Source organism: Pseudophryne corroboree, chromosome 1 (genome assembly GCF_028390025.1).
Source record: "Pseudophryne corroboree isolate aPseCor3 chromosome 1, aPseCor3.hap2, whole genome shotgun sequence".
Classification (NCBI taxonomy): domain Eukaryota; kingdom Metazoa; phylum Chordata; class Amphibia; order Anura; family Myobatrachidae; genus Pseudophryne; species Pseudophryne corroboree.
The window spans coordinates 732955907-732971045 of NC_086444.1; the positions used below are offsets into that span (position 1 = coordinate 732955907).

At 42.9% G+C, this 15139-nt stretch overlaps 1 protein-coding gene across 4 annotated transcripts in view; it reads left to right on the forward strand.

Annotated features, from left to right (window-relative positions):
• Positions 1–13336, forward strand: part of PIK3R2 (phosphoinositide-3-kinase regulatory subunit 2) — a 286357-nt gene extending 273021 nt beyond the window's left edge. For all 4 annotated transcript variants that reach the window (XM_063916022.1, XM_063916037.1, XM_063916013.1 and 1 more), the window contains 7 exons: positions 191–371; positions 508–633; positions 6357–6499; positions 10674–10850; positions 11002–11073; positions 12095–12265; positions 12551–13336. In XM_063916022.1, coding sequence (XP_063772092.1) covers positions 191–371; positions 508–633; positions 6357–6499; positions 10674–10850; positions 11002–11073; positions 12095–12265; positions 12551–12740 — 1060 coding nt within the window. In that variant the 3' untranslated portion in view covers positions 12741–13336. The remainder of the gene's footprint in view (positions 1–190; positions 372–507; positions 634–6356; positions 6500–10673; positions 10851–11001; positions 11074–12094; positions 12266–12550) is intronic.
• Positions 13337–15139: the final 1803 nt, after the last annotated feature.

The window sequence follows — 15139 nt, forward strand, 5'->3', positions numbered from 1 at the left end:
TCTTGTAATTGTTCTGTTTTCTATTTACTGTTTTACCACTGTGGAGCCTTGCTCCTTTACCATGTATTGTTTGTTCTCTGTCTTTGTCATTGTTGCTGCTTATTTACTTTTAAAACTACGGTATAAACATTTGAAACAAAACATCAGACAAGATCTTTCTACTGACACACTCTTTGTGTTTGCCTTACAGAAAGGGTGGAAATAACAAGCTGATTAAAATATTCCATCATGACAGCATGTATGGTTTTTCAGAACCCCTAACTTTTACATCTGTGGTGGCTCTAATCACGCATTACCGACATGAGTCTTTAGCTCAGTATAATGCAAAACTGGACACCAAATTGCTGTACCCCATGTCCAAATACCAGCAGGTGAGACGTTAATGTTTCTAGTAATTCTAGAGTTTATCTCATCATGCTTACAGGACATTGGTTTTCCTCTCATGCTACTGTACATTCTTTCTCCTTTTAACCTTTCTATATTTATGTTTATTTCATGAAAATTTAGGACCAGATTGTTAAAGAAGACAGTGTGGAGGCTGTAGGTGAACAGCTGAAAATTTATAACCAACAGTACAGAGATAAAAGCCGGGAGTTTGATACTCTCTATGAGGAATACACAAGAACAACTCAGGTAATTACTTGGATAGGATCTGCTGCAAAGTACATTTGAATGTTGTTGTGTTTCTTTTTCATCCACTAGGGGTCACTGGAGTACTCTTGGGATATGGATGGTGTTAGCAAGGACTGGGCACTGAATATTCAAATTTCAGTAACTCTCCTCCCCTCCATACTCCCAGAATACCTCAGTGTTTTTTCGGTGCTCACATGGACAGGAAGCACAAGTGTGGACCTCCAGAGGGGGACATACATTTTTTACTTTTAAATATTTTTGTTTTTATTTTTTATACATTACAATCCTTTCCCAGCTTACACAAAAGCTCTGGGTACGGGATTATAGAAGCTGCTGCGTGCAGCTCTTGGCGTGTTGGGCCTCACAAAGGAGCCCCCTCACAGCCACAAGCAGCTCAGCTAACAACAGCTGAGGCTGCAGAAAGGACTGGACTGAACTTGTTGGAGAAGCCCCGTCAGAGTCCAGGAGCACTGGATCGCAGGTATTTATGCCCGGGGCGGTCAGTTCCCGCTGCCGCCCCACCGTGTGTGGTACTGCGCACCGCCATCTGCTGCCTGCCTCTTGTCACAGGCTCCATAGCGGCCGCACTACCCGCCGCTCCCGACCCGCCGGCCAGTGTAACAATCCGGCGCAGAGGGGAGCCAGAGAGAGCCCGTCACAGCATCATGCCTGTTGCCGCCACTACCCAGCCCCGGACTGATAGTACTAGCAGCCGCAGCTAGGCGCTCCCCACTGCTCGGCTCCCTGCGCCGCTGCTCTTCCCCTCCCTCCCGTTTCAGAGCTCCGGCCCGCGAACGGCGGCTGGCGCGGCTCTGTCTGCAGGGGGAGGAGAGAGGGGAGACTGACCGCGGACAGTGCTTGCTGCCGCGGTCCGTCTGTGAGGGGAGGATTGTGCTCGCATTGAAGCGAGAGGCCCTATAAACTAAGCTGCATTTTAATGCAGCAGCACATGCACAGCACACGTTCAGGCTTTTAAGCCTATATTGCATATAGCTTTAAATGGGTATAAATGCTTGTGTATTTGTATATATATATATATATATATGTATATGTGTAGAGATATATATATATATATATATATATACTGGATGTAGGTATATATATTTTTGTATATATTAAGCACATGGCAGGACGCCATTTTAACTCTACTTCCTGCTTCTTTTTTCAGGAAGTTGCTGTCCTACTACACTTGGCCATCGGATGGAGCATGGGTGTTACTAGGAATTTTGCACAGATCAGGTTTCATGTAGTGTAGCCCATGTGCACTGCACTTCAGGCTTATATACACTTTAGTAACATTTACTAAGTCGTGGGACTTGTTATCTTTGTCTACTTGTCTGTATCTGTACATAATGAGTCAGGCTAATGCTAACTCAAAGGCAGCTTAACTGCAACGTCTGTGCGTGTGTGACACAATATGTTTGTAAATACAACAAATACGTTCCCTTCCCCTCAGCCTCCATACCAAGACTGGAGGATGTTATGTCGGGTTTACAATCAAAAATGGCCACGGCAGGTAAGGAACGTGAGACGGCGAGATCTGAGGCTAGGACAATGCCTCCTGAGATACCAGTAGGGGCTCAGGAGTCGTCCAGCACTTTGCACAAAAGTCTAGCTCTATTCCGAAAAATAGTTATGACGATTCAATGCCATACCTCATATTGCAAGAAGAATATGAGGAGGGTGAGGTGTGCCAGTAGTCCGATAGTGAGGGTACTATTAGCCCCGCCAGTGATGATCTCATCAGGGCAGTACGTCAGGTTCTAGATTGTACAGACTGAAGAACCTATTTCAAATGAAGTGTTATTTGCTAAACAACAGAGATCTTCAGTGTGTTTTCCTTATTCAGATTCTCTTAATAAACCAGAGTCTATGAATGGGAGAATCCACCGGCTGTGGATTCGCTGGTGTCAAAACTTTCACAGTTACCCATTCCATCTGCTACTACGCTTAAAGACCTGTCAGAGTGTAAGCTAGAAGCTATACTAAAGTCAATGTATACAGCAGCCGGGGTATTGCTTAGACCTACTTTAGGGGGAATTTGGGAGAATAAGGCTATAGTTGCGTGGAACACAGCTCAGGTCAGCCTACAGAAAGATGATCATGCGGCACGACGTGCCCTCTGGCTGCGTTCTTGGCAGACGGAGGCAGAGGTTAAACGAGGTATAGAAGCGTTACCTTACGCTGGCGAGAAATTGTTTGGTCCTGAAGTGGACATATGGATTTCTGAGGTACCTAGACGGTAATACTCTGAACCAGCGTTCCAATCCTTTATACCTCAGCCCTATCAAGGCCGTGATACAGGAACAACCACACATCGTAGACGTGGTAGAGGACGTGGTTTCAACAAACCACTAACCGTCGTCAGGACGCTAAGACCATCAACAAGCCAGTGGCATGACTGGCTCCCAGCCATCTCGGATCTCCAGTTGTGGGGGCACGCCTTCAGACATTCCATTTGGCGTGGTTTCAAGACAGGACTGCCTGTGTCGGACGACAAGAGGGCGGTTCTGCAAATTGCCATTCAATCTCTGCTGGATTCCGCAGTTTTGATTCCGGTCCCTGTACACCAACAAGGTCAGGGTTATTATTCCAGTCTGTTTGTGCCACTAAAGCTGGATGGCTCGGTCAGGCCAATATTGAACTTACAGGTCTCATTCAGTACGTCACTTACTACAGATTCAAGTTGGCATCTCTGCGGTCAGTAATTGCAGGTTTAGAGCCACAGGAATTCAGGATTGCGCTGGATCTCAAGGAAGCGTACTTACACATTCCGATTTGGCCACCTCATCAGAGGTTCTTGCGTTTTGCGATACGGCAGAACCATTACCAGTTTCAGGCTCTACCGTTTGGCCTCTCGTCAGTGACTCGGGTATTCACCAAAGTGATGTCTGTGATGATAGCTCATCTCAGATCCTTGGGAGTGATAATAGTTCCGTACTTGGACAATCTGCTCATTAAAGCTCTGTCTCAACAGATGCTCCTCCAACATGCGTTGTTAACGTACAATGTACTAGTTCAGCACGGTTGGATTGTCAACTTCAATAAATCACATCTAATTCCGTCTCAACGACTTCAATTCCTAGGTATGATTCTCGATACGGTAAATCAAAGAATTTACCTACCAGAACAGAAAGTACAGATTATTCGTCATCTGGTACAATTAGTGCTCAAGCCACGCACAGTCTCGGTACATTTGTGCATTCGCCTCTTAGGCACAATGGTGGTGGCTTTCGAAGCGCTTCAGGTCGGAAGATTTCACTCGCGTCCTTTTCAACTGGATGTGCTCGCACAGTGGTCGGGCTCGCATCTGCAGATTCACCACAGGGTGAGGTTGTCGCCACGGGCCAGGGTATCTCTACTCTGGTGGCTCAAAGTACACAATCTAACCGCAGGGAAACGGTTCAACGCTTGGAATTGGATAATTCTAACGACGGACGCGAGTCTCAGAGGTTGGGGAGCTGTGGTTCAAAATTGTCAGCTCCAGGGTCTCTGGGCAGATCACGAAAGATTGCTGTCTCTAAATGTCCTGGAACTCCAGGTAATTTACAATGGGCTACGACAAGTAGTGCACATGCTCCGGTCTCAGACTGTCCAGGTGCAGTCAGTCAACGCGACGGCGGTCGCGTACATTAACAAACAGGAATGAGAAGCCACATGGCAATGCGGGAAGTAGCTCGAATCCTCATTTGGCCCGAGCATCACCAAGTGATATTGTCGGCAGTGTTCATTCCGGGAGTGGACAACTGGGAGGCGGATTATCTCAGTCGTCGGGATTTTCATCCAGGAAAATGGGCATTAAATCCAGAAGGGTTTCACATGTTGGTCCAAAGGTGGGGTTACCCTCAAGTGGACCTGATGGCATCTCGCCACAATCACCAAACGCCCCAGTATGTGTTCAGGACAAGAGATCCAAAGGCAGTGGCGGTGGATGCTCTCACAATCGCGGTGCCGTACAGCCTTGTGTATCTGTTTCCACCGTTTCCGCTGCTCCCTCTGTTGCTAAAACGGATCAAAAGAGAGTCCGCCACAGTCATACTAGTGGCGCCTCATTGGCCTCGGAGAACTTGGTTCTCGGATCTCCGCGGATTACTCGCAGACCATACTTGGCCGCTCCCACTACGTCCGGACTTGTTACAACAGGGTCTGTTCCTTTACCCCGATTTAGCGCGGCTGCGTTTGACGGGGTGGCTGTGGAGACTGCCCTCTTAAGAGAGGGCATTCCAGAATCTGTTATACCAACCATGTTACGTGCTAGGAAGCCAGTTACGGCAGCTCATTATTACAGAATTTGGCGTGCCTATATAGGTTGGTGTGAAGCTCGGAAGTTTCCGACATCATCTTTCAACTTATCCCGTCTTTTGTTATTTCTACAGATGGGGTTAGATGGAGGACTGCGTTTATCTACACTAAAGGTGCAGGTCTCTGCTTTGTCAATTTACTTTCAAAGACGATTGGCTCTATTGCTGTCTGTACACACCTTTCTGCAAGGTGTCCTCCGAGTACAGCCTCCATTCATTCCACATACAGCGCCATGGGACTTGAATCTGGTTTTAGATTTCTTACAGTTGTCATATTTTGAACCCTTACAGCAAGTGGATATTAAGTTTCTCACTTGGAAAACAATTTTTCTTCTAGCCTTAGCTTTGGCAAGGCGTGTTTCAGATTTGGTTGCCTTGTCATGCAAGCCACCGTTTTTGGGGTTTCATGATGACAGACTGGAACTTCGGACGAATTCCGTTTTATTGCCAAGGGTAGTGTCATCTTTTTCACATCAATCAACCAATGGTAGTTTCTGTGTGAACAGGTAATTCGGGAACTTTGGATGTGGTACGCGCATTACGCGTTTAGGTATCCCGAACGTCTACAGTTCGTAAGACGGATACGTTGTTTGTTCTCTATCATGCTGCCAAGATGGGTTGGCCAGCTTCTAAGCAGACCTTATCCAGATGGATAAAACTGACCATACGTCAGGCTTACCTTCATGCTAGGTTACAGCCGCCTACATCAGTAACAGCTCATTCCACACGTTCTGTGGGAACTTCATGGGCAGCTGGTCGTGGAGCTTCTATGACGCAGCTTTGCCGTGCGGCTACATGCTCATCAGTGCACACGTTTGTGCGCTTTTACAAGTTTGATACGTTTGCGGCATCAGCATATAGCTTTGGCCGCTTAGTGTTACAGGTACCAAGCAGCTCTCCCGCCCACAGGGGAAGCTTTGGTACGTCCCAAGAGTACTCCAGTGACCCCTAGTGGATGAAAAAGAAAATAGGATTTTGGTACTTACCAGGTAAATCCTTTTCTTTGAATCTATAGGGGGCACTGGACGCCCACCCAGAGCAGTTTTACCTGGTTGTGGTAAGTCAGTGGATCTTATGGTAACACATTCTCACCGATTTATCGGTTATGGTGTCAACTGGTTAGTTGTCAGTTACGTCATGTGTCAACTTGATTGTTGTCCGTTATGTTATAATGTTATAGGTAATTCTCCATTGTTCATCCTCTCTATCCTGTTCGCCTCAGGAAAAAACACTGAGGTATTCTGGGAGTATGGAGGGGAGGAGAGTTACTGAAATTTGAATATTTAGTGCCCAGTCCTTGCTAACACCGTCCATATCCCAAGAGTACTCCAGTGCCCCCTATGGATTCAAAGAAAAGGATTTACCTGGTAAGTACCAAAATCCTATTTTCTCTCCTCTCAAACTTCCCCTTCCGTTACACAGGAACTGCAGATGAGGCGCACGGCCATTGAAGCCTTTAAAGAAACCATCAAAATCTTTGAGGAGCAATGTCAGACACAAGAAGCATTCACAAAAGACTACATGGAGAAGTGTCGCAGGGAGGGCAATAATCAGGAAATTGAGAGGTGAGAATAACACCACAGGAAATTTCTCATTTATGCAATGGTGGGGGGATACTGCTTTACTCTGGTGTGAGGATAGAGTAGGCACTTCTGCAAACTACTACTTGTTTGTTATCATCCCCTTCACCTCTGAACCCATCCACCAATTGCATTGCAGTTTCATTTTAACTGCCTACAAAAGGTAATTCCGTATCCTCCTAAAAGCAAACAGAGCTTTTTCTCCTGATCCTTTTGCAGCAGACTGAGTAGATGCTGGACACCCATGGTTGAGTATTACATTTTCCAGAGTCTAATCTCATCCTACCCAATCTCATCCCTTTTGGTGTCTTCAACTCTAGATAACACAGGTTTTTTTTTCGACCTGAGGTGGAGATAATTGTCCATCCAGAGTCAGAGGAATACTCTGCTGTCTTGCAGACAGGTAATCAGTGTCCATTGCAAGGAAAATAAAATTCTCCCAGCACAATGTAAAGATACATACAGATGGGTCCACGGTTATCTTGACTAGTTTTCTGCGCCTAGGCACAACATGATTTATTAGCATAAACCCTTCATCTATTGTTCTCCGCTGCAATACAATACAGTGAACAATACAGCAGGGGATTAAGTCTGACTGGCCAGTCTCAGTTAATCTATTAAAGGTCAAGATAAACCTGGACCCATCTGTACATCCTACAGATAGAGCCACGCTCATCTTGGCTTCTCTGCTGCGCCTAGGCACACCAATGTTTATTAGCATAAGCCCTTCATCTATTGTTCTCAGCTGCAATACAATACAGAGAGAACAATACATCAGGGGATTAATTCATGCCCTGGCTCAATTAATCCTGTTAAAGGCCAAGATGAAGGAGCTCCATCTGTACATGATAATAAAATGCAGCGATCTCCGTTACATACATTTGCAAATATATACTAACACACCAGCGATGGCAAGGTGTCTCTCCTCTGGTGGTGCTACTTTAAATGATAATAGTGCCACCTTTGGACATATATTTTAGTATTTCTAAATGAAGAGCCAACTCACTTGAAGACACCCCAGAATCCTCCAATATGGCAGTACAGGGATCAGCATACATTTGTAAACATATGGGAAGCCAACTGCTGTGGTGTGTTCTGACAATATCGGCAGTATTCATTCTAGCTATACAGTGGGGAAGCTGATTCTGTGAGCCAGCAATGCTATTAGGGTCCGATGGAGGTTAACGTCATGGCCACTCAGCTGAACTAGAAGGTAGTGTGTACTGTGTGGGAACCAGTGATCCACAAGCATTCTTAGTGGATGTCATGATGATTCCATAATCATACTAACTAGTGTATTTTCTCTCTGAAAAAGCATACCGAGATGGTGTTGCAGTAATTTTGGTGAAATCATATTTGCCAAAAGGATCATGGTACATTGATATTTTAGGCCTTACAGCAGAGCAAAATACATTCTATGTCAGGGCCCCTTTTTCTATAGAGAATTATTTTGGCTGGCCATTGTATGTATTCTATACTGGGGACAGCTATTAATATTCAGTTTTCAGTGGAGTTTATAATCTTAGGGCTTTATCAGTGTGGGCGCTCATTCTTACAGCACGTATTTAAAATGTTAGTGGAGCAATCACCTAATACTTTCAAGTAAAGTTTTGTGATAATAACATTCTCAGAACTGCCACAAAAAAATTTCAGCAGGTTAGCACATGCCTAATGTCAATAAAGGGTCTTGGTAATACATATAATGTAATACCATTTATTTAAAGTTTTCAAATGGACACAAATTAATACATATAATCATTTTCTATTCGCAAAATATAAAACATTGTTTAGAGTGTGTGTATGAATAAGTTGCTATTGCACCTAAATGAAATGAGATCTGCAGCCACCCTATTTATGAATAAAATACTATATAGCTGTATTCAATAAAAGTGACAATTGTTCATTTGCTAGTGTCAGACCCATATTGGGCGGTAGTCAAATGATATATCACGGCCAATCTCCTTTCTAAAGTGATCCCGGTTATTGCGCATATCGCGCCCATAGTAATCAGGTTTAGCTGCGTAAAGGGTTGGGAGCTGAAATGATTATACCACACCTGTCAGTAGAAACAGAGCGGGTGTGGAAGGGAGTGAAAAGAATTGAATACTGCCCATAATGTTGGTAAAAGAATTGGTAGTGTGTTCTCATTATCTAAATATTTATACTTCCAAACTAAACTCCTATTACTGAGAAGTAAGAACATGCTGTTCTCATTATACCTATAACTCGCCTCTATGAGGGTAATTCAAGTGTGTTACATGCCGACAGCCAGTAATTGGAGCCTGATTGAGTAATTCAAGCGTTGTTCCGTTCAGGTGCGCACAGCCGCCGGCGCTGACATTACTCTTATGTTGTTCCATCATTTTGAGGTGCTGGTAACTAATAAAACAAAACAGTAGGAGAGAGGTAGATTTTGCATTTTTTTTATCCACACAAATAAATTCAAATTATTCATTAAAAACACGTTGCATATGTTGCTGAATAATGTTGGAGTTATGGTGACTTTATTGACTATATAGTCAGACTGGTACTTAAACATTAGGGACTTGTAAGACCAAAGTCAATCTTTTTTTTTTAAGACCACATTCCATCACCGTGTTATATTTCCTAGACCAACTTTTTAATGGCTTGGTGCAGACAAATATATATGTGTACCTCAATGTGCTTTCAAGACCTTTCATTTTTTTCTGTGGGAGATTTTGTATCTATAGATCTAAAGCAGAAACTACTTAAAGCACTTGGTTCACCAAGGTTTGGTGCCCCCTCCATACCGAATCTGTCTTTAGGAAGCCCGGACCCAGAACTCTGAACTGCTGTGCTTCTATTTTGAATTGCTGTGCTTCTTAGGGCCTCAAGAGGGCAGCACACTGACAGGATTCTACTGAATTTACAGGAAAGTGGTCCAGCTCTCTAGTCCATTTGTGGGGAACAAGTTGCAGCAGCCAGAAATATAGCTGGACTCCTTTTCTCACTAGCTCCACAGTGTTCATATGAACATGTGATTATTCTTGTACTTCTTTCACCTGCTTTCATGATGCATGGAACCAGAAAAGGCAGTCTTAACTTCCAGGGGTGTGGCTAGAACTTTGTGTGCCCACTAGCAAAATTTTGAAGGGGCTCCCATAGCTTCTAGAGGCAAATAACTGGGGCTGCGCTGCACTGGATACAGAAGGGAGAAAACGATCGGCCCTGGGTATGTTGGGAGGAGACATGTCAAATCCCCCCAGCAGGCTGGCAGAAACCTGTATGCAGTGCCAGATTAAGGCCTGGAGCTGAAATTTATGAACGCCCTATTGTGTGTGGCTAGTGATGGAAGAGAATGAATGACCAGTGATATGGGAGTGTAGCTCTCTTCCTTCATATATCTCTGGCAGCCCCCTCAAGAGTTCACACTGTCCCATCACACCTCAATGCTTACCCCACTACTCACCAAGTAAAAATATGATGTGGTTCTGAGGTGCGCATTTGATGCATATTCCTGCAACAGAAAACGTTAATACCATTTATTAGAAGTGGAAACACAATTTAGGGGGAGATGTACTAAGCAGTGGAAAGGAAGAAGTGAGCCAGCGGAGAACTTGCCAATGACAGCCAATCAGCGTTGAAGTAACATTTATAATTTGCATATTATAAAATGATACAGAGCAGCTGATTGGTTGCCATGGGCACTTCTCCACTGGCTCATTTCTCCACACTTTTCACTGCTTAGTACATCTCTCCCTTAATCCTGTTCCAAGTAGCCTCTAGTATTGTTCCAGAAACTGTTTTTTTAACATTGGTCCTGTGGTAATTAAAAAAATCAAAGAAAATAAATAGCACCTACTGATTTCACTGGAAAACCTTTCTAAAATGTATTTGTTCTACATGAAAGCACAGAGATCTACATACATGTCTCCAATCCATATTACAGTAACTCACTACTGTGTATGGATGTTGTATTCATTGTTAAGAAAGTATCCCCCCTTAGTGTTCAGGAAATTGTATTCTGTAAGATAATGTCTAACTCCCTTAACATTGTCGTTTAATATCCATTCCCTTGTTTCAGTGCCTAACCCGAGGCTCAAGAGAGAGAAATGTAATGGCCTTTTAATCCATGCATACTCGTATTTTTTTCCTCTATCTCAAAACTCTCTACTTCTGTTCAACCATCTACCAATAGGATCATCATTAACTCTGAGAAGCTTAAATCTCGAGTGACTGAGATCCATGATAGTAAAAGCAAACTGGAGCAAGACTTAAAGAAACAAGCAACTGAAAACCGTGAGATTGACAAGAAGATGAATAGCTTGAAGCCGGACCTGATGCAGCTGCGTAAGCTTAGAGACCAGTATCTAGTGTAAGTAGTTTGGTGCCGTATAACTTTTAGCCTCTTCTGTATTATCTATAGTTGACTTAATGTTAAAATAATATTGTGTACATTTTTTATTTACCAATCGTATATGACAAAATAAAAGTTACATTGTTTGATCTCTCCCTATTAAATTTAGCTGGCTGCTGGGAAATGGTGCCCGACAGAAAGACATCAGCGAATGGCTGGACATGAAGAATGAGCCTGAAGAGTAAGTGTTGCTTGTGAAATTCTGACTTCAAATAAGGTGCATTAGTAATGTAAGCAGCAACAAGCATGCTTTTTAGTTGGTATTTAAAAGCAATATATATAATTTTTTATTTTTTTTTGTATATAAACAAGACTGGTAACATTTATATAAATATATATCCAGCATGTGAGAATTTTCACATCCTAGCTAAACAATTAAGGGTTTTTCTCTAAAGTTGGGTACACGCTTGGCTATATATAGTTCCACCGCGGATCAGAATGATATATGGGGCACATTGGTAAGTTTTTGCACTCCCGCTGTCCCCAGTGCTAATGAGGATGGCCACCTCTGTCATCCCTGGCATTGGCAAGTGTGTACACACTTACCGATGCCAGCTTCCATCACTTGTCACATCGGCTGGGTACAATGAAGATAATTTAGAATTATATGTAAGCAGCATACTTTCTGTAGTATACAAATACATACAGTATGATAGAGATCACTTCTTACAGTGCAGTGATAAACCTTAAATAGAATATAAAAGATGTGCCCCTAATTGTGCTAACATAAGCAAACCTACACATATCAGTTTCATTTATATGTGCTTTGGTGTAATTATTTTTTCATATAACCCTGTGATGGTACTTACAATACATGTGTGCTCTGAAACACTGTGCCATTAAAAATTCAGTCAATATCTATTTGAAGAAGATCATCCTGTAGTTCCAAGGAAACATCGGGGGGAATTTAATTAGCCCCATTAAATTAACGGGGGTAAAAAAAGGGTGGATAAATTCCCGGACCTATGTGTTAACACTGTAACGGCACTCGAAAACATGCTATTTATCGGGGCTGCCTTCAGGGACTAATTGAATATCCTCTGGGAATACATTATCCCGCAGTAAATTACCAATTGAGTTTCACCCCATAATATATCATATTTACACTTACCAGTAGGCCGTTGTGTATACAATCTGTATTCGTGTTTAGAGGATAATTGACTTTTCAGTAGGAGATCACGTTGGTGTCTCTTACCTTGTAGTCCATACTCTATGATGGATGAGGATGAGGATCTCCCACACCATGAAGAGAGAACCTGGTACATGGGAAAGATGAAGCGCGAGCAGGCAGAAGAGATGCTATCTGGGAAGGCCGATGGTACCTTCTTGATCCGTGAGAGTCGCCAGAAAGGATGCTATGCTTGCTCTGTTGTGTAAGTATAAGGTCACTGCATAATGTGAACCATTGACGGACTACTCTCCTTTCTCCTTGCCCACTTAATCATTTCTCCATCAATTATTTTCCTTCTGGTTTTCTAACCCTATTTTGTGTGCTCTAGTTTTAAATTAACTTTTATATTATTTCCTCAAACCTGTTTATCACTTCACTTTTTTTTATTATAATATACATGTTGCATAGGAAATGATTTAAAAGTAATGTAATATTCAAAGTAGAGATATTTATACTGTCTTTACTAACAGTTATCTCTCATTTTTAGGGTCGATGGTGACACAAAACACTGTGTTATCTACAAGACAGCCACTGGCTATGGCTTTGCTGAGCCCTATTACCTTTACGCCTCATTGAAGGAGCTGGTGCTAAATTACCAGCACACATCCCTGTTGCAGCACAATGATGCCCTGAATGTAACCTTGACATACCCCGTATTGGCAGCACCATCTCGGTGAACAGCAACTTCTGCCACAAAAGGATATGGTTTTGTTATGAAGGTTTGTGGGTTTGACAGCGGGCTATCCTAACCTTGGCTATGTGTGGCCCATTCCTCTTAAACATAGCACTGTTGCTACTAGAGTAGCCTCAAGGTGGATTAATAGCTTTGTAGGTCGTTCGGTTTTCCGTGCAGCTAGAGAAAATTGAAGGATGCAGCTGTGTAAAGAGACATCCTCTTTCCTCCTCAGACAAAAATTGAGTATTGCCAAGCTAGAGAGGGATGAGTGTCCATTGTACTTCTACTGTGAGAGTAGCTTTGTATCAACAGGTGCATGTGATGGCAAAATGCTTTCACTGTAAACAGTGGTGATTGAAACCATTAATGAATGATACAAGTTTATACCTAGTTCAGTACCTCTGATTCTCTCTTTTTCAGGTGGTTTGTCATCTGTTGTTGGTGCATTAGTAACAGGACAGGGTTCCTATAATTCTTATATAATGTAGCACCCTAAATTCCATAATCATCCTCCTTTCAATTTCTTGTGTTGTATTCATTTGCAATATACCTCTCTATTATTTGTAGTAGTATTAAAAATCTGTTCACTTCCAATAACGTGACCTGCTTCTGCATACCACTACCACCCTTCTGAGCCATCAAAGGAGTATGCTGAAAATAGGGTGACAGTACCTCCTAATGTAAATAAATGAAAACAAATCTTGAAATGAAGTAGTAGCTGAGAACATTTTGAAAAAAATGGTTGATTAAAAAAGTGGAGAGAGATAAAGTATTAACCAATGAGCTCCTAACTGTCAGTTTGTAGGCTGTGTTTGAAAAATGACAGTAGCTTGTTGGTTAGTACTAGGGTGGCCAATACCGGGATTGGGATCCCGGGATTTAGGGCAAAAATCGTCCGGGATTGGAAGCTCCAATCCCGGGGATTGAGGGATCAAGCGGCCCTTTAATGCCGGACAGCGTTGCGCGTGCTGAGGACGCTCAACGCTGCCCCACTCCCCCTGCGTAGCGTGACCTGTGACTCTGAGGTTACGCTACGCAGTCACCATCCCGTCAGCCGCCACGCCGCCTGATGGGAAGCCTGCCATCACCTGCTGTCGAGTGTGGAGGAAGATTCCCAGCCACTCGTCCCGCTAGATTGGTGAGTTTTGTGTGGGGGGTGGGGTGGAAACGGCCAGACACATTAAAAAAGCCAATCTCGGGAATCCCGGGATTGACCATTTTTCAATCCCGATACCCGGGATTACAAAAATAGCCCATTATTGGCCACCCTAATTAGCACTTTGTATTTCTTAAAGTTGGGCATACACTATACAGTTATCTATCAGATAATCTGTGGTTGGAATGAAAACCTGGTAATGGATGAGAGCAGCTGACAATCAACCATTTGCTACCAAACACTGGAAAATGGACAAACCCTGTCTGTGATTTAACCAATTTGTATAAACGACAGGTTTTGTCCATTTTCCAGTGTTTGGTAGCAAATGGTTGATTGTCAGTTGCTCTTATCTATTACCAGGTTTTCATTCCAACCACAGATTATCTGCCAGATAATTATTTAGTGTATGCCCAGCTTAAGCGTTGATACATATGCCTCTAAGTACTTTAAAAAGCCAAAACACATTGTTGTTTAGGTTTGCCGATTTTCTTTTCTATAGTGCACTGTTTGACAAACTCCAGTGATTGATTTGCAGCATGTCATAAACCGTGTTCTGCTGCTCATAGGACAAGTGTTAACCAAAATGCATTCCTATTTAGATTTCAGTGCATTTTAGACTTACTGACCCCATGGAGTGGCAAAATGTGGGACAGGCAGGCCTAAATTGAAATACAGGCGGGGCATGTACTGTATGTACATGTCAGTTTAACAAGCACGCTTGAGATGCAACCTTGTTAAACTTGGGTGCATCTTTCTAGAAGTTTCTTAGGTGTACTTTTTGTGGTTACTTATCGCTCAGTGATGATGACACCAGCAGCTCAGTCCAGCCACTTTGCATCTAACAAGAGACTTTGTTCATTAGCTTCCTGGCGACATTATGTCAAATTGCAGCTAATTTTTAGATTTCTTTCAATTCTCCCTGTTGCGTATGACACTTCATTACTTTATTTTGTGTACGGATAGAGTAATGCATTGTGCATTTACTGCTAACACTGCCAGGCTACATCTATGTGCTATACTTGGGCATACACCTGAAATACACATGAAAGTACTGCTGTTGATCTGACACATAGACAGTAACTGTGCGTCAAATCTTAAATCAGAGCCACAGTTCTATTTGCACTTCAATTTCAGTCATATTGAAGCTATTAACATCAAACAAAATATGAAGACTTTAGAACATTTGAGGTCAACTTTTTAATGTAAAATTAACAAGTTATTTTAGTTCTCATTTAAGCCATGGC